This window comes from Babylonia areolata, chromosome 29 (assembly GCF_041734735.1).
Source record: "Babylonia areolata isolate BAREFJ2019XMU chromosome 29, ASM4173473v1, whole genome shotgun sequence".
Taxonomy (NCBI): Eukaryota; Metazoa; Mollusca; class Gastropoda; order Neogastropoda; family Buccinidae; genus Babylonia; species Babylonia areolata.
The window spans coordinates 13,369,439-13,397,109 of record NC_134904.1 but is presented as its reverse complement, the minus strand read 5'-3'; the positions used below and the strand labels follow the sequence as shown (position 1 = coordinate 13,397,109).

At 39.1% G+C, this 27,671-nt stretch overlaps 1 protein-coding gene across 7 annotated transcripts; it reads right to left on the bottom strand.

Moving 5' to 3' along the window:
- On the bottom strand, window positions 1-27,671 carry LOC143302195 (vacuole membrane protein 1-like). Of its 7 annotated transcripts, none has more exons than XR_013057906.1 (13): window positions 27,478-27,671; window positions 21,261-21,520; window positions 19,081-19,171; window positions 17,916-18,026; window positions 16,779-16,858; window positions 15,855-15,936; window positions 13,843-13,983; window positions 12,303-12,383; window positions 10,902-11,018; window positions 9,998-10,059; window positions 8,913-9,018; window positions 2,101-6,126; window positions 1-1,867 (listed from the first exon to the last, which is right to left on the bottom strand). XR_013057906.1 is itself a non-coding variant. In XM_076616753.1 (13 exons), the coding sequence occupies exons 3-13, from the start codon at window positions 21,485-21,487 to the stop codon at window positions 5,944-5,946; spliced, it is 1,281 nt and encodes a 426-aa protein (XP_076472868.1). In that variant the 5' UTR covers window positions 21,488-21,520; window positions 23,955-24,003; window positions 27,478-27,563; the 3' UTR covers window positions 1-5,943. The 7 variants fall into 7 exon arrangements, 2 of the variants coding, with proteins under 2 accessions (XP_076472868.1, XP_076472867.1); XR_013057905.1 differs by having other exon boundaries at window positions 1-3,369; window positions 3,461-6,126; XR_013057908.1 differs by having other exon boundaries at window positions 1-3,324; window positions 3,461-6,126.

Below are 27,671 nucleotides of genomic sequence, written 5' to 3'. Positions count from 1 at the left end.
TTATTTTTTTTATACACGTCTAACGCTCCTCACTTGCAGCTCTCTGCCACACATTTTTCACTTTTGTCAGTCACCAGCAACGTCCCAACTCTTTCCAAAATTTGCTGTTGTTTCTGTTCCATAATTCTCAACACTTGTATCTTCTTGCCAGTTTTGAGTGGTGGCTTTGTTGAACAGTTTCAGAGCTCTAAACATCAACAAAAAAAAAGAAAAAAAAAATTAAAAAGCTGTTCCCTTCTTGGTGATTGAAAACACTGCCAAATGTTTACCGTTTCGTTTATCAAAATTATAATCAATTTATCTATAACTTTCTTCCTTGTGACAATGGAGATGGCAATTTCGAGCCATCTGACAAGGCTGATAAACTGCATATTCATAGCTGTGTTTTTGCTGGTTTTGGGTTTTTTTTGGTTTTTTCCTCCTTTTCCCCAGACTATTATCACTGCTACTAGCGTTCTGCTGCGAACTAAGAAAACAGCTTAATTTTTTTCCCTCAATAGGACTAGCACTGTAGAACAGCTTAATATTGTTTTCTTTATCACTTAGCAATGACAAAACCTTCACAAGAGATGGTAAAGCTGCTTCCCATTTTGTACAAAAATGATTTCCACCAACAACTGGAACACACATGTACACCAAAGGCATGCAAGCAAACGTAAACCATAGCTGCCAACCTTCCAGACCCAAAATTAGGAATCTTGTCGGGGAGTGGGTTCCGGAGGGGGGCATGACGTAAATCGATAAATGAAAACTGTTCCTTATACTGTGAAGTAAAGCGCTGATAAACCCTTTATTTCGCTGATTTGCTGCCCAACATGTACACATCATGTACACCAAGGCGTGCATGCAAATGTAATATGTGTCCAATTAAAAGAACCACGCCATTCATACTGACATATAAACGTTTGTTCGAGACAACTAGCTGAATGAATGATGTGAATCGTTTCTCAGCAAATGTGCAAAGGTATGTGTAGAAATTATGTATTGAACCTTGACCCAATTTCTACCAAACAATGTCACCAAACAAGAAAAGAACTATTTAAAAGCTTCAGGCTTGCTTTACCTCTATCCTATTACTACTTCTACTTGCAATGACACATTAACTTTTTTTATTCTTTTTTTTTTTTTAATGGGACAAAGAAACCCAACTAAGTGAAGGAACGAGATGGCCTTTCCATGCGACACCTCATCTCTTTTCTCTCCCATTACTTGTAGACCCAGACTATTTACATACTTGATTCTGAGTGAAAGATGCAGAGTAATCAGGCAGCATATTCTGTCAAGGCATGTAGTGATTTTTGTAATGTTAATAAAAATAACTTCTACTGTGTTTATCAGGGGTTGGTTTTTTTGTTGGTTTTTTTTGTTGTTGTTGTTTTTTCCAATGTGGACTGAAACTGAAAAACAAAACTTTTTTGGAAGAAATCCTCTGCATGTATTTTTTGCCTTTTCCTTATCCTTTAGTTTGAATGGTAGTTCATTAAGTTCAAGCTATCAGTCTTCCTTTGAACAAAAAGGCTGTGCATGATAGATGAACAGGATAGTGTCTGCCACTGACAAAGACTCTGGTTACAATCAACTGATTATAAGTAAAAAGAAAAAAAAAGGGGGGGCCAGGGGAAGAAGAAAAAACAAGAAAAGGAACAGAAATAAATATACATTGTCAACCAGCGTGACTGTAACGGCTTCATATAACGGGGTGTGAAGTTTTACAGAAATCATCCAAAGATGTTTTGAGTTCAACATCCAACCAAAGGTTTCTCACGAAGCAAAACGATCAGTCTGTGATGCTGCTATGAGTATCACTGTTGCTTACAGTCCAGCCAACCACAGGGGACACTGTTGACACCACATTTATCAAACACCACTGGGTACCCTATGTGACACTTTTGATACCACATTTATCACACACCACAGAGGATCCTATGTGACACTGTTGATACCACATTTATCACACACCACAGAGGATCCTATGTGACACTGTTGATACCACATTTATCACACACCACAGAGGATCCTATGTGACACTGTTGATACCACATTTATCACACACCACAGAGGATCTTGTGTGACACTGTTGATACCACATTTATCACACACCAGAGGATCCTATGTGACTGTTGATACCACATTTATCAAACACCACAAAGGATCCTATGTGACTGTTGATACCACATTTATCAAACACCACAAGGTACCCTATGTGACACAGTTGATACCACATTTATCACACACCACAAAGGATCCTATGTGACTGTGGATTCCACATTTATCACACACAACAAAGGAGACTATGTGACTGTGGATACCACATTTATCGCACACAAAGGAGACTATGTGACACTGTTGATACCACACCTATCAAACACCACAGATGACCCAATGTGATACTGTTGATACCACATTTATCAAACACAGGCGTGACAGCAAACGAATGACCCAGACAAGTAAAAAAATAACTCAAAATAGAAAATAACAAAATCGAAACCAATCATTCTGACATTTATCAATAACAGTTAAAAAAAATTAAAAAAAAAAAAAAAGCTGGACAGACATTCTAAGACACTGACAGCGCTCTAGACTGCAAACAAGGCACAGAAGCAATGGACGATTTCATTTATACAGGATAAAAGCAAACATCAAATGCTGAGAAAGCTGAAGAAGAAGAGGGCGATATGATGCAAATGGATAACAGCAAACACCACTTCGAAGTTTCCATTAGAGACTGCACCCTCAGCCAGGTTTTCCCTGAAGCTAGTGATTCATCTTTCAGACAGGATTCTGTAGTTCCATTTTATGATAAATACATGTGTGCCAATGATTGGGCATACTTTGTTGTCCTCAGGTATGCACACATGTAAATGCAATTTCTGGTCGGTTTGTGATGTGGGCAATTATCATGGATCAATGTACGTGGCTGAGTGAATGTGACTGGGGTGATAACTGAATACGTTGATGGTCATTTGGACAAGACAGAGAGAGAGAGAGAGAGAGAGAGAGAGAGAGAATCCAGAAACTGTGAAATCAAGACAACAAGTGAGCATACTTCTGTTACGTGAATGTTTGACTGTGTGCACATGTTTCTGGCACTTTAGAAAGAACATTACACACACACACACACACACATACACTCACACATAGTAACATACACACACGAGAGAAAATGAAACAATCATCTTTCCACTATCTTAGGACCATCATTCCCACAAACACTGATCACACAGCGCACTCATGATAAAACACACTCAACTTACAACTTCCACTGTTTCCCTACCTCACTCACAATGAAGCACACCCATCTAACAACATCCACTGTCTCCCTACCTCACAATGAAACACACCCATCTAACAACTTCACTGTCTCCCTACCTCACAATGAAACACACCCATCTAACAACATCCATGGTCTCCCTACCTCACAATGAAACACACCCATCTAACAACTTCACTGTCTCCCTACCTCACTCACGATAAACACACCCATCTAACAACTTCCCCTGTCTCCCTACCTCACTCACAATGAAACACACCCATCTAACAACTTCCACTGTCTCCCTACCTCACTCACAATGAAGCACACCCATCTAACAACTTCCACTGTCTCCCTACCTCACTCACAATGAAGCACACCCATCTAACAACATCCATGGTCTCCCTACCTCACAATGAAACACACCCATCTAACAACATCCATGGTCTCCCTACCTCACAATGAAACACACCCATCTAACAACATCCACTGTCTCCCTACCTCACAATGAAACACCCCAATCTGACAACTTCCCCTGTCCCCCTACCTCACTCACAATGAAGCACACCCATCTAACAACATCCACGGTCTCCCTACCTCACAATGAAACACACCCATCTAACAACATCCACTGTCTTCCTACCTCACAATGAAACACACCCATCTAACAACATCCACTGTCTCCCTACCTCACAATGAAACACCCCAATCTGACAACTTCCCCTGTCCCCCTACCTCACTCACAATGAAACACACCCATCTAACAACATCCACTGTCTCCCTACCTCACAATGAAACACACCCATCTAACAACTTCCACTGTCTCCCTACCTCACTCACAATGAAGCACACCCATCTAACAACTTCCATGTTCTCATTACCCCCAGCTTCTCTCCATTCCTTTACTCACGCCATACCATACACGCAAAAAACAACCACCTACACTTCATCTTTGAATGCCAACACCTGCTCAGTGCTTTCTTTCAAAAAGTCACAGTTATCACAAACAATAACATTGTGACCACGCAACAGCCAAACCCTATCAAACTGTCTTCATTCAAAACACACACACACACACACACCATCGAAAAATGATCGCCAACACCATTCAAGCTTGAACTGATGATTTAACTTTCAGCCCCTACCCCCCTCTCCCTAGAAGATTATCTTTGTGTCAGAAAAAAAAAAAAAATGTGTGTAAACCATTAACGCCTTCACTGCTGTGAACGTACAGCATACATAGCAAAACACACGGAGCTAATACTGTACTGATCTGATGCATCAAGGAAAGCCAAAGCAATGCAGAAACAGACTTGGTCTTTTTTTTTTTTTTCGACTTTCTGAAAACATCGCATGAAATAACACAGAATTTCATATATAAATCAATCAACATGGATGTTCTGTTGCTGTTTTTTTCCCCTATGGTCCATTTATCAGTTAGTTCACAAATCAAGATAGTGAGAGTCACGTGTGAAATTATGCCTGACTGATTCATCAAGGAATAAAGACAAGCATGTTCGCAGGAAATGTTCTATTTCAGTTGTTTGCACACACACACACACACAAAAAAAACAACAACCCCAAAACAAAACAAAATCCATCAAATGAGTAATGCTTTCATCAAAGCTGCGATCAACACCCTCTCACACTCATAGTAACGCTTACTCATCACACAAATGGCAACACTTGCACATTACACAAATGGTGACACGCATTCTCATTTCCCAAATCAGCAGCAAACGTAATGTTTCACTGGATTCCACCAAGTTTTTTTTTCAGGCATACACAGGAATGATTCTGACTGTTCGTCTTCAATTCCGTTGGTCAAACATGGTATGAGCAATGGAACTGATCCTGGTCACATGCAAGAGCAGCGATTATGATTCTGAATTCAACTGTAATAACCCCCCCCCCCCACCCCCCAAAAAAAATCAACTACACTCAGCCATTGATATTCAATGTTAAGATTCTAGTGACACTTAAAAAAAACAGAATGATTTCAAAACAATTTAGAACCAAATTTCAGTCCAAATAAATAACATCAAGATGTTTGTACTTTCACCTCAATTGAGTCAACCTCTCCATACTCAAACAGTGAAACATTACCCCCCAAAAAAATCATGTGCATCAACAGTTATACACAAAATCCCATATTCATATTACATGTACATTTCAATACGTTGACACTGGATGAGCACATTAAACAAAATCCATATACATATGATGTCTGGTTATGTTTGGAATCAACATATCCAATCCTCAACTAATCACCAAGACAAATCAGTTAATCAAAACCCCATCAATCAAGGAATCAATGAATCATACAGTCATTGAGCCAACCATCATTCCAGATCTGGAAAGTTCACCATCATCACAAGAAATGATTTTATCGTAAGAAATGGACTCTTTTTTTTTTTTTTTTGTCTAAGCCCAATAAAATCAAGTCAACCAAAGAACAAACAATCCTAAAAGAGAAAGAAAGGAATGAAGAAAGAAAAGAAAGGGGAAAAAAAAAAGAAAGAAACAAACAAAAAAAGAGAAACAAAACAAAAAAGAATACAGTTGAACAACAAAAAAATGTATGACATAACTACTTTCACACCCACACACACACACACGCACTCTCTCTCTCCTTTTAACAACCACTGAAGGGAGGGAGCGAGGGGGGGAACGACCACTAAACTCTCCACCACTCAGTCCTTGTTGCTCTTGACGACCCGTGTGTAGTTGACAACGCCAGCCTTCTCCAAGCTGCGCTTCATGCGGCACAGACGCTTGTGGTAGGCCTGTGCCGTGGAGTTGACGATGGACAGCACAAAGTAGACCACCATGACCACCACCACCTTCTCAAACACCCACGACAACACGTTGTCTCCCTGCAGCATGGGAAAAAAAAAACAAACACAATAAAGCATGAGTGAGAAAAAAAAAAGAAAAAAAAGATATGTGGTGATGGACAACACAAAGTAGACCACCATGACCACGACCATCTTCTCAAACACCCACGACAACAATGTTGTCTCCCTGGAGCTGGGGAAAAAAAACAACAACAAAGCATGCGTGAGAGAAAAAACAACAGATGTGCACCATCTTGACCACCACCACCACCACCACCACCACCTCAAACATCTACGACGACACGTTGTCTCCCTGGAGCAGGGGGTAAAAAAACCCACAAAAAAACACACAACAAAGCATCTATGAGAAGAGTGCGGTGAAGGAAAGCACAAAATAACACCATCATCACCACCACCACCACCTTCTCAAACCTTTACCCACCGCAAAACATTTGTCTCCCTGCAAGGGGGGAAGGTTTTGGTTTCAGTTTCAGTCTTTCAAGGAGGCGTCACTGCGTTTGGACAAAGCCATGTATATACTACACCACTTCTGCTAGATAAGATGCCTGACCAGCAGCATAACACAACACCCTTTGTCAGGCCTTGAGTGCATGCATAGAATATTTGTGTTCCTATCAGAGTGGATTTCTTCCACAGAATTTTGCCACAAGTTCTTTTTCAGTAAGCCAAGTGCGTGCTGCTAACAGGGGGCTTCCATTTGTTGTCTCATGTGAATGACAAGGCGCTCAGTCTGATTTTTGCAGTCAAACTTGGGAGAAAGTGTGACGCCGACAACAGGAGTCAAACCCAGACCCCCAGGGACACACTACTAGCAGATAAGCATTTTAACCATTCTGCCACCTTCCTCCTGAATGGGAAGGAAATACAACAAGTGAATGAATGAATCTTTACTTTCCAACAGTGGCGATATTAGCACACTGGCTGACTTACCTATCTGCCCTTGTTTTCAGAGTTACACAGACATATATACACAAGATATCTTTATACTCAGCACATGTGTAAGAATGGCGCAGAGCAACTCTGAGGGAAACAACATCACTCATATGGTCACAAAACAACAACGAGGAACACATGACACCACACAAGAAAGCATGAGTGAGGGGAAAAATAAAGATGTGCAGTGACTGCAGGTATATTACTTTGTTCTGATTTCTCTGTGTATGTGTGTGTGTGTGTGTGTGTGTGTGTGTGTGTGTGTGTGTGTTTGTGTGTGTGTGCAAGCGCTGGCTGACTTACCTATCTGCCCTTGTTTTCAGAGTTACACAGACATATATACACAAGATATCTTTATACTCAGCACATGTGTAAGAATGGCGCAGAGCAAATCTGAGGGAAACAACATCACTCATATGGTCACAAAACAACAACAAGGAACACATGACACCACACAAGAAAGCATGAGTGAGGGGAAAAATAAAGATGTGCAGTGACTGCAGGTATATTACTTTGTTCTGATTTCTCTGTGTATGTGTGTGTGTGTGTGTGTGTGTGTGTGTGTTTGTGTGTGTGTGCAAGCGCTGGCTGACTTACCTATCTGCCCTTGTTTTCAGAGTTACACAGACATATATACACAAGATATCGTTATACTCAGCACATGTATAAGAATGGCACAGAGTAACTCTGAGGGAAACCACATCACTCATATGGTCACAAAACAACAACGAGGAACACATGACACCACACAAGAAAGCATGAGTGAGGAGAAAAACAAAGATGTGCAGTGACTGCAAGTATATTGCTTTGTTCTGATTTCTCTGTGTATATGTGTGTGTGTGTGTGTGTGTGTGTGTGCAAGCGCTCACATATGCACATGTATGTTTGTTGTGTGCAAGCTGGGTTACATAAAGTCATCATTCCCGAAAGCGCTGACGGTAGGAATGCAGCATGACGGTAATATACATCCCCCCAAATCATCTTAACAGTCTGAGAGATTATGACTGAACTAAGATGAAACACATGGCTTTTTTTCTTATACATTTTTTCTGGACATTTGTTCAGCATACAGCACTGCAAAATGTTTAAACAGCAAAAAATGTGTATGTAAAGTACACACAAGAAAAAAACAGGCCATAATCTCTTGCATCTTTTGGAAGACCAGACACACACAAGCAAAGAGAATAAGAGAGCTTTGTTGGAAGGAACCCCTGATGTCTGCAAATCACACAAAATAATCAAACTGGAGAAGACAAACATGGGAAACAGCACAGACACAGTGAGATAGGAACTGTATGCAAGAGCATCTTGTGCCAGGAGCAAGAAGTAGCTGCTTTTGTAAGCCATCAAAATGTGGGGGGTATATAATACACCCTATTAAAGTGCATAAGAATAAGGAATATGTTTGATAGATGAGCCAACATGAACATATATCAAATGATTCATGTACGCTGCTATTAAAATATCTGCATTGTAATTCTGATCTAAACACTCTGTTTCAAGAAACACAACAAAACGCAGCCTTCGATACACAAAGTCTTACAAAAAAAAAAAAAAAAAAAAAAAAAAAAAAAAAAAAGGAGCAAAGACAAGCCCAAGCTTATATCCAGCTCTTCCGTGTGACGCAAACGGTTCACAATTGATAAACGCAACAGCGGAAGATACAATATTTGATTTTCTTCAATTTTGAAGGAATAGAATAGATGTTAAGTGCTGTTAACAAGCCCATATTGTCTTTTTTTTTTTTTTTTTTTTTTTTTTTTTTTTTTTTTTTTTGCTTTTGAAAGAACTATAATATTCTTCGCAAAAAAAACCCAACCCAAAACAAAACAAAATCCCAAAGTGCAGGCCACCCTGCACCCCTCACTCACAGGCTCTGCGGTGCCAATGCCTTGTTTCATGTGGTACTTGGCTTTTTGCCGAGCCAGGTAGTCCCGAAATGGAGCCTGCACCAACGGTCCTACAAAGGGGATAGCTCTGCACACCACACAGACACAAAATTAAATATAATCATAATAATAATCATCATCATCATAACAGTAATACAAATTTTAAAAAATACTACTAATACTACTAACAATAATGTAATAATAATAATACTAATAATAAATAATTATAACAATCATCATCATAATAATTAACACTTATTCAGCACTTTTTCTCAAATAAAATTCAAAGTACAAAAAACAAAAACAAAAAAAACAAACTATAAATGACGAAATCATAAAATAAACCAGTCTACACAAACTTTAAACAGACATCATGACCTGTGGTGGAGGAGTTGACTGTGACACCCTTGCATTTGTTACAAGCATGTGATTCTGAGTGCATAAGAGTCTGATATTGTGTGCCTGTGCGTACTGAGAAAAAAACATTTGTGAAAATTATTAAGTATTTTTTCACCCCTTTCTTAAAAGACCTTTTATGCTGCACAGACAATTAAATGTTGTCATATAAAAAATTTAAAAAAAGAAGTTTTTTTTTAAATCAATGTCCTTTGTTCACTGAAGATGATATGCTTCTCACCCCCCTCCCCACCTCCCACAACCACAATACTGAAAGAGCCATTTGCAATGGATGATCTGGCAATTTCCCTTCTGATTCTGCAATCAGCTAGTTCAGTTAAATGCCACATCATCTTAACAATCAACATTAACGTTTTCTCACTACACAGTCTTTCAAGGTTCAATACAAAGGAACACAAGCCTTTTTTTTTCTGATTTCAGTGCATCTGTACCAAAAGGTATCATCTACAACATTACAAATATATACACTAACAAACACACAAACACATGAGCACATAAAAACTACACAGACACACACCTACAAGCACAAAAAAGCTCATTCAGGCACAAACACAACACATAAACACAGACACACACACAAACACCCAGACAGTCTGTCTCAAACACACAAGCACACCCACACACAGACAAACACACAGATGAAGACTTACCCCATCCACGTTATGACCTTTTCTACATGGTGAACACTGAACAGAAATATGACGGCCACTTTCTGCAACATAGAAAAACACAAACCCCCACTGTTCAACACTCGTATTGTTTTGTATGGTACTGTATTGTATTCTTCCCTCTTTTATGAATGCAAGCATATTTTTTTTCCAATCAAAGTGGATTTTTCTACAGAATTTTGCCACGGAAACCGTTTTGTAGCCTTGGGTTCTTTTATGTGTGTCCCCAAAATTAATAGTGTCAGCCATCAGCATACTTGCATTCAAAAAAGAACCAAAACTGAAATGACTTTCATATTTATCTTTGGTCCTGAAGTCATCATCAACAACAACATTCAGGATAGAACATTTTCCACTGCCCTCATGAAACAGAATTCATTTCATGTATTAACGCACAAACACAAACACTTAAATCATAGTATAAAAAAATGACCACAGGCAGACACTCCTCAGTTATGTGAACTCACACGTCATGCATACACACAGCTTAACTTCATCAAAGATAGAAAAGTTAAACATCCGACAGCCTTTTGTGGCCAATGGGGCAGTAAATTCATATCAAATGTGTCCAGGCCTCGACACAGAGAGGAAGAGCCCTCAAACCCTGATCAGTGGTCAACACTGGATCACAAGTCCAGCACCTAACCAATTCTGCCATGACACATCAATTCACACGCATACACACACACACACACACACACACACACGCACACACACACAAAGCCACAACCACAGGCAGACACTCCCCAGTCACATGAACACACACACGTCAATGTGTGTCAACACACACAGCTCATCTCCATCAAGGTGGAAACCACGAATCCAACACCGTCACAAAACACATACACACACTGCCACACCCATCAGCACACGTCAAAGACCTCACCTGTATGTGCATCTTGATGATGGCTTTGCCAATGAGCGTGGCACCGAAGAACGTCCAGAACGGAATCAGGAAGTGTCCACAGGTGATGCCCGCCAGGTCAAAGAGTGGGTTAGGGATCTGTGCACCAGGCAGATCAATATTTGTCAGTATTTATTTATCAATATACCACCGAGTATTGGTCTCGATTATTGTCTCATTTTGAGTTGATTGTATAATGGACTAAAATATATATAACGATTTACATCTGTCATTGTTAATGTTCACTGTATTCAGATTTTTTTTTTGGTTTTGTTTTCCCCATCTACATGTATTCTGAATTGTCATAATGTAATAATATACAAAATAAAACGGTGGTCGACCCAACAAAGTCTGGGACACACACACACAAAAAAAAAATATATATATGTATATATATATATATGTATATATATATAAATACATCATTTTCCTCAAAGATTATTTTGTCTCAAAGTCCAATTACCTCCCATTAAGATCTTCTCACTGATAATGAAGATTTTTCTTTTCTTTTTTTTTTCTTCTAACAGTCACTAGTGGCTTCAGATCTATCCAAGTACTTTCAACTGTATATAAAAAAAAACGCATCAAACCACACTGAGTCACAGCCTTCTTTCAATATCATTTACTGAGGTGGCAACACTTAATTTCCAGCTTCAGTATCACTACTTAATAAGTCAGAGTAACTTTCTTTCAGTGCACTAGGTCGTACGTAACGTCACAGGGCCAGTGTGATGAACGCACCCACTTGATGTTGGTGGTTGATTTTCTACCTCCTTTTCATTAGTATCACCATTTTCAAGGCATTGTGAGGCTTCGTCAAAAAATGGAGGAAAGATTGACAAGTTGTTTTTTTTTTTCTTTTTCAGTGGCTGAATCTGCTGATTCAGGGTCAAAATCAAAATCATCATCGAGGGAATTTTCATCTAGAACTTGCTTGAAAATGAATCACGCTCATTTTGGCTTATAAAACAATGAAGAAATGCAACAAACTGCTTCAAAATCGTTGTCAAAACTCTGCAAGTCACTAGAAGGGAAGAAGTGATTGAGTAAGCTACCTTCCGTAATGCATATTCATTTTCTTTGAAGTGAAAGTATGTGGGTGTCACTGACCTGAAGTATGTCAACTGAAGGATTGATTTAAGCCTTTGTGTTCAGTAAGAACATTCCAATCATTTAAATACAGACATCCTCAAAAACGATTGTCACTTCATATTGAATGAGAATGTCTGTGTTTTCTTCATCTGTTTTCTTTTTTCTAATAATTATCAGTACTGTCCTTTGTCTTATCAATGGTTGCTCTTATATTATTCATATTGTTCTATATATCTGTGCGCACCTATCTTTACACAAAAATAATGTCAGAGCCCGAAAACAAAGACTTACGGAGGCACAGGCCAGGATACCAAGGAAGCCAACTCTTTGGACCAGGTTGTGGACATACAGCTTGGCTTTCTCCATCATTCCCTGGCATCACCAAACAGACATTGACAGACACACACATACATATACCAAAAACAACACACACACACACAACACACACGTTTACACACAACACACACACAGACACACACAATGTACAACACTCAGGACTTAAGTCTACCAGGATTTCTTTTTAATGTGTAAATCATATCCGAGTCTAAGATTTTAGAGCACATGTGAACTTCATTGTTTTTATCTGTATTTTTAAGAGATACTTTAGCAATATGCAAAGGGGAACAGGGCAAGGATTAAAAAAAAAAAAAAAAAATCAAACTGATTCAAAGTAGTAGATGTTGAATACTTCCCTGAAGATGAAAGCAAAACACTAGTTTTAACAAGAGTTATTTACACACAGTATATACTTTTTCTGATGCCAACACAGCATCAAGCTTTGCTGCAAAGAAAGAAGCCACTGAGGCGCGGAAGCCAGGATATCAATTTTAGAACATTTGGAACCAGGAATGAGGGGTTGTTCAGTGAAGTTTTTCACTAACCTTTTACAAACATCACACACACAGAACACACACACACATACTCGCTTTTAAACTTGTATAAGATCAATATTTCCATACCAAAAATGGGAAAGTTTTAAACAGTTTTACTTTTGTTGCCGCTCAGTGAATGTCTCATCATCTAGGAAGTCACCTCTTGTAGCTTATCGACAAGACAACTTCCAGTCAAGACCACAGTGCTTCCCACCAAATCAACAAAGCTGGATGGACGCGCTTGGACAAATCTATACACTGCTGCACATCTGCTAGGCAGATGCATGACCAGCAGCGTAACCCAAAGCGCTTAATCTGGCTTTGAGTGCATGCATATATATTTGTGTATCTATCAAAGTGGATTTTTTTCTACAGAATTTTGTCACAGGACAACAATTTATGTTGCCATGATTTTTTTCTCAAAGTACCAAGTATGTGCTGCATGTGGGACCAAGCTTAATTAAATGTCTCATACTGACGATCAGTTTGATTTTCCAGTCAAACTTAGGAGAAATGGCAAGACCAGGATTCAAACCCAGACACAACCATCTTTTTTTTCACCAACACACCACACCAACACAGCACAAAAGTCCTCCCCATACATGCACACCCAATGGACTCAAAAGCAGAACCACCATTTTTTTACCATCCCCGCACAAAACGACTTCCCCATTACACTTGCACATCCAATGGACTTACAAGCAGAACCACCATCCCAGCACAAAGCATCTTCCCCATTACACTTGCACATCCAATGGACTTACAAGCAGAACCACCATCCCAGCACAAAACGTCTTTCCCATTACACTTGCACATCCAATGGACTTACAAGCAGAACCACCATCCCAGCACAAAACGTCTTTCCCATTACACTTGCACATCCAATGGACTTACAAGCAGAACCACCATCCCAGCACAAAACGTCTTTCCCACTACACTTGCACATCCGATGGACTCACCAGCTCGTTAGGGTGGTCCTTCTTCTCATGGATCAGCTCCTCGATTTCTTCAAACTCGTCGTCTTCAGGGTCCGCCCCTGACAGCCGAGCCGCCCGGGCCATGAAGTAGGGCGGCAGCTCTCCTATGGCTGTTCCCGCACCCTGCACACACACACACAACAAAACGACGAGGGTCAGCAGGGCTTCCAACAGTTGATTTGTTTAGACAGTCCTCAGGACTCTCAGGCATTTCAGGGAGTCCTAATGAGTCCAATCATTTGCAGGTCAAGAAAGAATTCCTTCTTCCAAACACATCAACACACCACATTGCCTTGACGTCAGTTCACACACACAAACATACACACACAAGCACACACACTGAATGAGTGAGAGACACCCATACACAGACACGCACACACACACACACACACAAACGCACACACACATGTATATTCTTACTCACTGAGAGAGACAGAGAGACATACATACACACACACACACTCACACACAGGGTGAGAGAGAGAGAGAGAGAGAGAGAGAGAGAGAGAGAGAGAGAGAGAGAGAGAACCATAAAAAAACAAAAAGCTGCAATAGAGCGATTAAAAAAAAACTTTATTGGCCCTGTTGCAAACACATTCTTTTCCCATGAGTTGCACGATGACTTGATCGCAAATTTCAAACAAGTTCTGCACTTCATTACATGTGCGTCTTCATCATACAGCAGTCATTTTAATTATTTCTTACTTGAACGTTCCTAAGTGTGGCTTTCCTTTTTCAATGGTTCGTCCCCTTTTGAAGGTGGCTGATAGACGTTGGCTGATTCAGAATAAGCCTTTTCATCTTGTTTGTGTTTTGGTGTACAAAGCCACAATAGCAGAGACAGTCTGATTTCCAGTTATGTCACAGAATAACTGATAAGCCTCATAAGCAGACTGGAAATTGGAAACAGTTTCCGGTAAAGGACAATATGACTAAAGTCATGAAAGTAGCAAGATAACATGCTGACCGAAAACTAGTGAAACAAGAAGTGAGCACTACTGCATGACCCGAGTTTGTTCGCATTTCAATTCAACACTGATTTTAAACCTGATTTTATAGCATGTCCCGTGGACTCCCTGGCCGAAACTGAAGTGCGTCCTCTGTCATTTTAGAGTCAGAAACGCACATGTGCATCAACAGAAGCCCTGGACAGTCATGTGTACACCAAAAGACAATGCAGCTGGTTTCTGGAGTCCATGGATTCTTCACACAGAGAGAGAGAAATGTGGGAGCGCCATGGGAGAATCCGTTAGGCTTTGGACTTCTGATCCAGTGGTTAACAGTGATCAGGGTTTGAGGCCATGTTTCAGTGTGATGTTGTGTCCATGGGAAAGGCACTTTACTTCAGTTTTCCTCACTCTTACCAAGGTGTGAATCGGGCACCTGACTTCATTTCGGGAAGGTTAAAATGAGAAGAAAAAAAAAAGGACTGGGTCTTGCCTTCCTGGGAATACCCTAGTGGGTTTGAATCTACTGCCTTGATGGCCATAAAAGGCTATGGGACCTTTGACCTTTTTTTTTTCATTCAAAAGAGCGGGCACAGGGACAGATGAACAAATAAAGAAGAGGGAATGGGTGGATGGACAGACAGAAGAGAGACAGAATGAGTTTTCATGTTCCAAAGAGGGAGACTGAGAGACAAAAGTGCAGACCGAGTCACACACAAGACAGACAGAATGGCCCAAACCGTCAAAGACAGACACCTAGGTAGACAGTCTTGCGGACACATACACACACCCATACCCATACACACACGAGCGCAAAACAAGAAAGAATGTGGCAATTCTTGCACACATTCACACACACACCATCCCCCCCACCCCCTCCACACACACACACACGAGTGCTATATCAGTATGTGGTGGCAAAACATGAAGGGATGTGGCAAATCCTGCATACACACACACACACACATACACACATGGGTGCTATACAGTGATGGCAAACCCTGAAGGAAAGAGGGGCTGAAGGAGAACTCAGCAGCGCACACTCACCCACATGATAGCCTCCATGCGGACTTTGCTCATGATGGTCCACATGGACACCCCTGGCCCTTCCTCTTCAGGGCACAGCACTCTGCAAACACGTCAACACCACTAATGTACCTCACCTTGCATAATCATTGTACTATACAGTATTTGTATTGTATTGCATTACATTGTAATGTATTGTATGGCATTGTGTTGTATTGAACCTGTATTGTATTGCACTGCATTGTATTGTATTACTCTTTGTCACAAGATGTGTGTGTGTGTGTGAAATCTGGGCTGCTCTCCCAAGGGAGACATGTTCCTACAGTTCAAATCACCAAAATTTCTCTTTTCTTCTCTGCCTTCGAGTGTGTTTGTTTACCAATAAAAGTGGATCTTTCTGCAAAATTTTGCCAGGGACAACCCTTTTGTTGCTGTGGGTTCTTTCATGTGCACTAAGTGCATGCTACACGTGGCACCTGGGTTTATCATCTCATCCGAATGACAAGCGACAAGACCACCACTCAAGGTCTGATGGAGGGGGAGAAAATACCGACAATATTGGTGAATATGAGATTTGAACCAGTGCGCTCTGATTCCCTTGCTTCCAAGGCGGACGCCTTACCACCAGGCCAACAATCCACACAAGCCCTACATAATTAGTTAACTAGAAACACACATGCACACACACACACACACACACAAATTCTTTGTTATTTCTTCTCCCAATTCCTTCCCTCAACCCTTCACAACATCCCCCATTATAACACTATGAAAGAACGCATCCACAACTTCAACACCGAGACAAAAGTGCTTTCCAATACATATTTGCTTAACCATGCCCTCAGAATTCACGGTCACATGTTCAACTTCGTCGGCTAGCAGGAACCGTGCTTCTGCCCCCTTGCCCACACCACCATGGCTTGTAGCACGAACAGCATCACTCACTCATTGGGGTATGGTGGCTCTGGGAAGTCCACAGACTCGCACTCATACGCTGCCATGGTCACTTTGGCAATGTGTGGTCCCTGCAACAATCCCCCTTTTTTATTCTGGTACCATTGACATGTGCACCACAACTACATACTTGTTCTTTCTGGTTTCCATTCACTTCTAAATCTATGGCTGATTGTAATGCATCATTATTCAAGATCTACAGGTTGTGACTTTTTTCCTTCTTAAGACTGAAACCTCCTCAGAAGGCAAGAATGTAACATTTCTCAGATGCAGTGTGCAGAAAATATACAAGGTGCTGTACTGCTGTATCATCTGTTATCTATGCCAAGTATGCATAATTCTAAATAATCAATTCTGCTTCCTCTATCTACACGCTCACTAATGCCAAACACATGCACTGCACAAATATACAGCTTCCACTTATTTCAGATCTTGTTTAATGGAAAGTCCGAAACGCTCTGATGGCTTCATTGATACTGATGTCTTCAGTCTGCTGAGTCACTGCTACTGAACTTTTCATGTGCTGTTCATCTCATTATGCAATGAGGTCATCTTTTTTCTGCTTCATGTCCCACTCCTTGTCAACAGTAATCTCCCCTGCCTTGCTGCTTCATGCTTTAAGAACATAGTGATAACACTGATTAAACATCCGTTCAAACCCTGCACATTACACCCTGACCAAACCTGACCTTACAACAGCGTAATAAAGACGAAGGTCACAGACTGACTGGCTTTGAGTAAAGCTGACACTTTTGCTCTGTCGTATCAACTGGTCTTTCCAGCCGGGTATGCATGTGCAACACAATGTAAACAAAATAACTCAAAATTCTTGACATCAAAGTTTACAGCAACATTAGCATTAAAAAAATTGCCTCCAATAGTGCACTAAAATTTACCAGTTGGCAGGTCTGCACACACGAAAGCATGCATGAACACACACATACACACACACACACACACACAGACCGACAGACACACACACACTCACACACACACAAAGAGATACTAAGATTAAAGATCACACACACACACACACACACACAGAGATACTACGATCAGAGAGCAAAGTTTTGCTCCATTCGTATTGGCTGAGGAAATGCCAGCGTTATTCCGACCCCCAAAACTCACCAGATACAATATAAAGGTGTGCAGGCCAGTGCCCAAGCCCACAGAAGACAGGATGCCCAGGCCTACCCAATACCCCCACCACAACAACTTCTTCTCCACCTCTCCGATCATCTGCAACAGGCGTCACTACATCAATCTCCTCCTCCTCCACACTGTCATCTTCTGCATCATCATCATCATCATCATCATCATCAATAGTCATGAGACAATCGGATCATTCATATTCAACACAAGCAGAGAAAATAAATATCACTGTCAATTATATCCAAGATCTGCTATTTTACTTTTACCATAATTATATCCCATGTCACTGTACTTATTAGGTGCAGTTTCATTAAACCTTAACATTACGGACTCATCTTCAATTACCTTCACTGATGATATGTTACACACTTAATGATATAATAATAATAAATAAATAAATAAAAAGTTGTACTTTTAATACAGAATTACACACAGACATTTTTGTGCATTAATATTTTCAAACATAGTATGCACTATCAAATGCGTACTCCTGTGATGAGGCGCAGGTCAATAACAACAGTACAGCAAAAAAAACAACAACTCAATATCATCCTGAATGATGAATAACTCTGTAGCGTTGAAAATTTTTGATCAGATATAATCACTGGGTAATGGTATCAGTTTTGTCACTACCACTGTTGTCACTGACAGGGAGAGAAAATACCCCCACCTCTTGGGTGGAGTGGTGGCCAAGTAGTAACGTATCTGCCAAGGAAGCGAGGGATTGTGAGCACACAGGATCAAATCCCACACTTGCCAGAATTTTTTTTCTTTTTTGAGTGGTGGTCTGGACACTAGTCATTCGCATAAGGCAAGGTCCCATGTGTAACACTCACTTTGTGCATGTTAATTAAGAACCCATGGCATCAAGGGGATGTCCCTTGCAAATTCTATTTAAAAAAACAAACAAACAAAAAAAAAACCCCAAAAAACCAAAACACTTTGATAAGAAAACAAATACACATGCAGGCAGCAAAAAAAAAAAAAAAAAAAAAAAAAAGTATGGGTGGTGCTGCACTGTAGCAACGTGCTCTCCCTGGGGAGTGCAGCATAAATTTCATACGGAGAAATCTGTTGTGACAAAAGGGGAATACAACACAGTACCACTGTTGGCACTAACATGAGCAGAAACATAACTCACAGCCTGGTGGGGCCCCTCCGTACAATAGAACACTGTGGCCATCACCATCACCACCAAGAACCAAAACACTGCTTTCTTCTGCTGCAGCAACCTGCAATCATTCATCTTTAAAAATAAAATCATTCAATAAATCATCATTTTTATCAAGTACAATACGCACCTAAATGTCTCGTAATTTCTACTCTGACACAATTCATGTTCTATATGAAACAAACAACACAATAACACAGACGCTGTGACACAAAAGCTGTGACTCAGCTATGAGTATGAGCTATCAGAATCAGGCTTCGGAGTGTTTCAAAGAGTGTATGGCAGCAAGTTCCAAACTGCTGATGCAGTGAAACTAAAATCCTGTTCTTGCAGACTAGTGTATGGCAGCAAGTTCCAAATTGTTGATGCAGTGAAACTAAAATCCTGTTCTTGCAGACTAGTGTATGGCAGCAAGTTCCAAATTGTTGATGCAGTGAAACTAAAATCCTGTTCTTGCAGACTAGTGTATGGCAGCAAGTTCCAAATTGTTGATGCAGTGAAACTAAAATCCTGTTCTTGCAGACTAGTGTATGGCAGCAAGTTCCAAATTGTTGATGCAGTGAAACTAAAATCCTGTTCTTGCAGACTAGTGTATGGCAGCAAGTTCCAAATTGTTGATGCAGTGAAACTAAAATCCTGTTCTTGCAGACTAGTGTATGGCAGCAAGTTCCAAATTGTTGATGCAGTGGAACTAAAATCCTGTTCTTGCAGACTAGTGCATGGCAGCAAGTTCCAAATTGTTGATGCAGTGGAACTAAAATCCTGTTCTTGCAGACTAGTGTATGGCAGCAAGTTCCAAATTGTTGATGCAGTGAAACTAAAATCCTGTTCTTGCAGACTAGTGTATGGCAGCAAGTTCCAAATTGTTGATGCAGTGAAACTAAAATCCTGTTCTTGCAGACTAGTGTATGGCAGCAAGTTCCAAATTGTTGATGCAGTGAAACTAAAATCCTGTTCTTGCAGACTAGTGTATGGCAGCAAGTTCCAAATTGTTGATGCAGTGGAACTAAAATCCTGTTCTTGCAGACTAGTGTATGGCAGCAAGTTCCAAATTGTTGATGCAGTGAAACTAAAATCCTGTTCTTGCAGACTCACGTTTTCATTTAACACCATGGAAACCTCCAGCACTTTTCTTAGCAGTGAAACTAAAATCCTGTTCTTGCAGACTCACGTCTTCATTTTAACACCATGGAAACCTCCAGCACTTTTCTTAACAACACAGTGCACAAGAGCAGTGGTAGACAGAGAGTGAAGCAGACAGATGCGGTGTGAGTGACCCAACAAAACTGGTGATACTGATAGGCTCATGCTGTGCCTTGTAGTTGTTGTTACTTTAACTAAGTTCATCATTTTTGTTTAACCTAAAACAAATCTGAATTTTTCCTATACACCCTTTTGTCAAAACAGTAACATATGAAATTCATACATAAATGATAAAAGGTTACAAACTGAAAAAACATACAGTATGTCTTTCATCTATAATCTTCAAAAAGTCAAAACACAGATTAAAAATAAAATATCTGTTATAACATTACTAACAGATAATTTAACATATGAAATAGCAATACACTGTGCTCCAACTAAAAATCTTCTGTACATTTTTTGTTGTTGTTTTTTTTTCTAACTTTTAAGCCTACCTTTTATTTTATGCAAAGTATGACTTTACATCCCAAATAAAATAAAGCCCAGACTAACACAATGTTCCCCGTCTGAACTGAATCAATTCAAAGACAAAACATTATTAGCAGTTCACACTTGTTTTCCAGATCCCAAGCAAAACATCAAGTCCAGCAAACAGGTTTTTTTTGTTTGTTTTTTTCTTCACAGTAAAGTACCATATGTACCCATATATTTATCTCACAACATTGATTAAAAGCAAAAAACCATAGAATCAATGAAACTAAAATACTGCCTTCACTACAGTTCACACTGAACTGATGATCAAATATAACTATTTATAATTATATAATACTAATATCCATTATAACATTAAATAAAATGTAACCTAACAATAAGCTGACAGCATCAACTCCCTAAGTAAAAACAACAGCCCCCAACTGAAACACACCCTATTAAATGATGAATTTAATAATGTCAAGCCCCAGCCCTAACCCCAAGGTAGGACTCCCTTCAATCCCCAAGCGCCATACCTTGCTGCCAGATCCCGTATGATCAGCAGCGCCTCCAGCACAAAGTACTGGACGGTGGTCAACGGGCGGCGCCATAACACCAGCTTTTCCCTCTCCTCCTTCTCCCTCTCCATGTTCTGTTTGTGCTGGTCCCGCTCGGTGCCGTTCGATTCGGTTTTCAGTGGGATGCCGTTGGAATCGGATGACTTGCGCTGGCGAGCTCCTGCTTCTCCAGAATGCTTGGCCATGTTCCACAGCCCGTGCAGTCGCACCCTCTGAATCTGACAGACCAACAAACCCATAGATCTCCACTTACTCTCTTCATCCAGTTATCTTGTTTGATAGCTGTGTCCGTTTTTGACAACCAGAACATCAGTGGAGGTAACTGCTGTCACAACTATCTGGGTCATGTTTTGATTACAGTGGAGAGTGTCTTGCCCAAGTTACATCCCCACTCTCTCAGCCAAGAGGGATTTAGGACAATCGTTGTGAGGATGGTCCCCAAAGGTCAACTAGCCCCCAAGGTTGCAGCACAAAGCCTGAGCAATCTTGCCTCCAAGTTTGAGTCATACTCACTACTCAGTCTTTTGCAAAACACTAAGCCAGCAGTGGAGAAACCATTTATTGTACAGCTCTCACTTTGCTGAAAGCCAAACTGTAAGCTTATGTCAGTCTCTAATTTAAGTTGTGCTACCTCTATCTTGACAGCAAACCCACCGCCACTTACTTTCGACTCGTCACCCCACCTCAACAGGTACATGCAAACCGCCTCTCTGAAATGAAGGTGATGACACACATCATCACATGTCAAGCACTCCACAATGAAAAAAAAAAAAGAAAAAAAAAGTGAAATATCTAATTCCAAGTTACAAACAAGTTTTATTCCCAACAGACAGGTTCTGGAACTCAAAAGGTCACCATGCAAACACAACACCAAGCAACTAAAACTCAAGGAAACTTAAAAGCAGAAGTCACGAGTCTGAATACTTATCTAAAAACAAAGAATTGGAAAAGAAAGGTGTGGGAAAGTGGACAGGAGGAGAGAGAAAGGATTCAGTCTGTGAGCTGTGCAAGTGATATTAATGAACCAGAGATGGAGTCATGGACACACACACACACACACACACACATGCATGCATGTACACATATGCAAACAGACATCACATACATCTTCCTCTCAGTGACACTTAAAAGTTAAACTAAGTATGTCAAACAACACATAAACTGCAACTGATGCAATGTAGTTGTGGTGAAAAAAAACCACACACTGATGTTTACAAAAACTTAAAATCACACACACAAAAACGAAAACAACAACAACAAAACAAAAAAACACAGCCTTACTTACTCACTGCAACACAGTGCACAAGACACATACTACATATGTATGCAAAGAGATGACAAAGACATTACATTTCTTGTTAAACATTGGACTTGTTTTTATCTTGAGCACCACACTAGGACGTTAACAGCTAGCAGGTAAGATGCATGAAAAGACGCTAAAAAAAAAGAGAGTAAAATCTGGGCAAAATCATGACAGATATCACAACCACAAAACCAAGGCAAGCATGTATGCACACAGCCTCATTATAATGACCAGTACATTATTTTAATATAATTTACAAGCTCTCTCCCTCTCTCACACACACACACACACACAAATATGCCCTTCAAACAGAACAAGTTAAGAGATATGAATCTTTAGATTGAAAAATGCACCTAAAAATAAGTAAAATATGGAATGGGCGTAAAGTTCGAGCTTTAATGCAGTGTTAACAAAATTCTAATCAACATTATGTTAAACATTCCAAAAAGAGACTGCAGTACATTTGTATGGTGATAAGACAGAACTTTCGGGTTTTAGTCTGAACTTGTTTAATGTTATTCTATCTCCACTATCAGATTGTTACATATCATTATCATAAAACGGGAAATAATTCACTTTTTTTTTTTTCAATCCGATAAGACAAAAATGTGAAAAATTATATGGCTTAAACTAAGAGCAAAACACTGAACTATTTGGGATTTTTGTGAAAATCTTTTAAGACAATGCTCAAATTCAACACTACCATCAGTGAGAATACCCTGTGGCATTCCTCAAACATTATACTTTTTTTTTAAATTTTCAAAACTTTATATATATATATATATATATATATATATATATATATATATATATATAAATAAAATTAAAAAAAAATTCAAAATTTTGCACAACTGCAAATTTTATAAATCACAGCTTGAAGGGAAAGGTGCGGACAGGGGGGTTGAAGGGTGGGGTGGGTTGGGAACAGGGGGGCTGATGATTGATTGGATTAGAAAAAATGGAGTGAAACTCTGAAAGCTAACATTCCATTCTGTTTCCAGAAGACAAGAGAGAGAATGGGAGACGAGGATTGTAGAGGGCGAAGGTAGGGCAATGAAATGAATCCTAGACTCCCTAACACTTTACACTAACACAACAATCTCAACTGGCCATCAGACACATACAGTGACACACAAAAACAGAAATTTCCCTTTTTATTCCCGATGATGATGATTATCTAGCTATTTCATACAAACACACAATATAAACCATTCAACCGGACATTTCAGAATTGTTATTTTACACACAAAAAAAGAAGAAAAAAAAGATGAACAAACAAATGCTGGTACACAACAGAAAACAAAATAAAACAAAGCCACACTTCAACAAAAGAGGGTGTGCCAACCAACCTGTGTGCTGTTCCCAAGGTGATTTTCTGCTTCACTAGGCAACTACGGGCTGCATGGAAGGAACAGTCAAGAAAGCGAGATGTTAAACAACATTCAAAAACCAAGCTGCATTCTTGTGGTGAAGGCAAACTGCTATGCATTCAAAATAAAATAAAATGAAGTTATCAATGTCCCAGCTTCATGCAAAGTGATTAATGAAAATTGCCATGCTCTTCATTTCACAGAATCGCACCCATGAAAATCCAACCAAAAATGTCACAAAATCTGAAAATGTTAAAACTTAAAATAAATCCTCACCAGAAACAAGGCTAAAAAAAAAAAAAAAAAAAAAAAAAAGTTATAACTTAATGTAACAAAGAAATTAACTGAATGAAAGAAATGAATCAACAAACACAAAACTTAAAACTTTAAAATCATTATTCGCACAATACAAATTACATCCTAAATCCTCATGAGAATGATTCCTCCCCACTTTCGAAATACTCTCCAACACTTTCCGCTCAACAGCACTGAAGACACCTCCATGCTTTCAAAGCAATCTTCCACATACTCCCTTCAACAGCACTGCAGACTGTAAACTGATTTGTAAATACTACAGAAAATGAGATACTAAAATCAGACATCAATGTTCAGCTCTGTACTTATTCAGTCACTGATTCATTTTTTTTGTTTGTTGTCAAATGCCTCAGTCAGTCACACATTTCTGCAAATCCTGTGATGCCAGTTATACTCCTGATATATATGCCATGCAGTTCACCTTGTGTACGCAAAACATCATGAACAACAGTGAAGAAGTGACATACTTTGACTCTGAGGGAAAATACATGAAAAAAACTTAAAGCAAACACGCACATGTGTGGCATGTGCATACACTCAAGTGACAAGTACCAGTTGAAGTAGTAAGTACACACATGAACATAACAAGCGGTACAAAAGAATACCTTGTTGGTTTCAACTGATCAATCAATTAGTCTGACTCACTTATTTACTATACAAAATTCATATATATATATATATATATATATATATATATATATATATATATATATATATATATTTATTTATTTATTTTTATCACATGGATGGTGGCCGGTATGCAGGAAACAAGTTCAGAAGTCAGGCTGTCATACTTTTCCCAGTCAAGTTGGACTTTTTCAGGTCTCACTCTCAGCTGTTTTGTCTTAGTTTATTATACTTTATATGATCAGTACATCTGTCACTAATCATAGTGCTCCTGTAATTTTCAGCATCGTCTGCCCGAGTTGCCAGTAAATTTTTATCACTATGAGTATGACCAGCCAAACATCCAACAAACAGCTGTTTTAAAAGTGTTTTCACAACAGTATCTTCTCTTTGATATTACTAAAATTAGAAATGGTACAGGCCAAAGATCAATATACAGAAACCTTTGCCACTGATCAGGCTCATTATCAGTTACCAAACACTCAAACATTCAAAGATAACTGACCTACTGTGGCACAGTAACAACATATATATCGGGATTTCCTTAATAATTGTTTCAGGGACTGTATGTGTATGCTAGAAACAATATATAAGGTTTTGTTTTACAGTGACTAATTTGCACAGTCTTTTGTCATGTTTTAATGAAAAACATATAATATACATATACATATATATATAGAAAGACCAGCTCCCCCTCACCCTGCCTCTCCAAACACACACACAAACATATATATACACACACACGTGCACACACACTGTATTAAAGCACATATATATATTTTACACATGCAGGGAAACTGTAACACAGGCTAACAGTTTCAAAACATATAATAAATATCTGATTTTAAATAAAGCCAAACAAGTCATTCAAGGTGACAAGTTGCAATGATGGTAAAATGCTGAGAGCCTGACACAAGATAGCACGATTCACATTTTGTAACCATAATGAATACATGTTGAACTGATGCTGTAAATTGACACCTTAACTCAATAACTGGCTTAAGCTGTTAAGGCTTAACTGTTTACAGCACCACTTAAATTAAATGTTGTTTTTTCATTCAAAAAACAACAAATAGATATGACTTGTTTAATTTCAAAAGATGACAACCGAGTTGTCAAAAATAAACTGTTTAAAGTGATAAACTTTTAATCTGAGGATACTGGATTCAGTCCGATACTGATACTGGTAGATTAAGGGTGGAATTTTTTCAGATAGATCTCCCAGGTCAACATAAATCATTTAATATATATATATATATATATATACAATATACTACAGATGGGCTGTTACTACAGTAACTGCCTTCAAGTGTATACATCTACATGTATACAAAAGATCAAATTATTAGATCCTGTTATCCATATCAGTATTTTGTAGATTGTGGTTAAAATAGACATTCTGAGCATGTACGCCCCAAAAACCATCAGTATAGCTGCCTACCAAGTGGGGTAAAAATGGTCAGCCGGAAACATAAAATCACACACATATAGTGACATACATGTTACAAGCAAGCAAGTTCAGCAATCCATATATTGTGTAACAGGTTAACAATGTGACAGTAAGTTTTACTAGTATTTTTTCAACATTTTTCAAATTCTTTGTCAATCACACTAGAAAAGAAATTGCATATATATATATATATATATATATATATATATATATATATATATATACACACACACATATATATATATATATATATATATATATATATATATATATATGTGTGTGTGTGTGTGTGTGTGTGTGTGTTTGTGTGTGTGTGTGTGAGACAATATCAACATTGAAATCAGACTCAAAGACCGAAATCTTAAACTTCTGAGTTATTTTCCCACCATCTTTCCCTGCCCTATACTAACTCATTAACTGCTGACTGCTTTGTCAATTCACTTTTCCATCGATTCAATGGTAAAAGGCAAAAATTTAGCAAGAATGCTGTACACATGCCATGTAAATAATACCCTAAACAAATTTATATATGTTAACACCATACATGATACAATTTCCACTATGCATCAAAAAGTAGATCAATAACCCCTTTCTTTAACAGTCATTGCCAGCATGAGTACAATCAAAACCGAATCCATAAATTACACTTTTTTTTTTCTTTTTAAGTTCAAGTTCAAGTGAAGAATAAAAGTAATGCAGGGAAACAGAAAGGAGAATGCAATGTAAATGACTCGTTTCTGAATAGAATATAGTAGCTTTGTAAATGACAGGTTTCTGACTGATATGTAACAAGATTCATATCCTGTTCTGTCCCACAGGTCTATAAACTTGTGTGAACTGAAATCTAAAATTAAAATAAGTGCGTGGCATAAGTCAACTACTGAGTTCGTCTCTAATCTGCTCTGCAGACACAAAACAACAAATTTTCCACGGAACTGGGGGGTCAAATCGCATTATCCTCTACTCTGATTTTCTGACACCAGAATATGTTGTCAATAAAATACTCGATAATTCATGCGGTATCGCAAAACATGTGTGACTATTGTGCCTTCAGTAACACAACAGGCCTCATGTGCACGATCACGCCACTGCCATCAGTTTTTAGTTTACCAGTTCGGTCTTCCGTCCTTTCGCTGGCAGTCCGTGTGACCTCAAAATAGTTCGTAGTTGTGCAACGGTATGGTTCTTAAGCTCGTGATGCTGATTCATTCTCTTCAATTCCAGAACATAACTAAAATATGTCACAAACAAGCGATGAAAGCTGTGCGTTGAGTCTTCTCAAGTGACACACCAAACCGGATGAT

Bases quoted from the DNA above. Each gene is read 5' to 3' on its own strand.
- LOC143302195 (XM_076616752.1), bottom strand. From the start codon at position 27,576: ATGAATCAGCATCACGAGCTTAAGAACCATACCGTTGCACAACTACGA. The intron at 21,521-27,477 runs GTAAACTAAAAA...TTGGTCTGTCAG, and splicing joins AAGGACGGAAGACCGAACTG to ATTCAGAGGGTGCGACTGCA. The intron at 15,937-16,778 runs GTGAGTGATGCT...ACGTGTTTGCAG, and splicing joins GAGCCACCATACCCCAATGA to AGTGCTGTGCCCTGAAGAGG.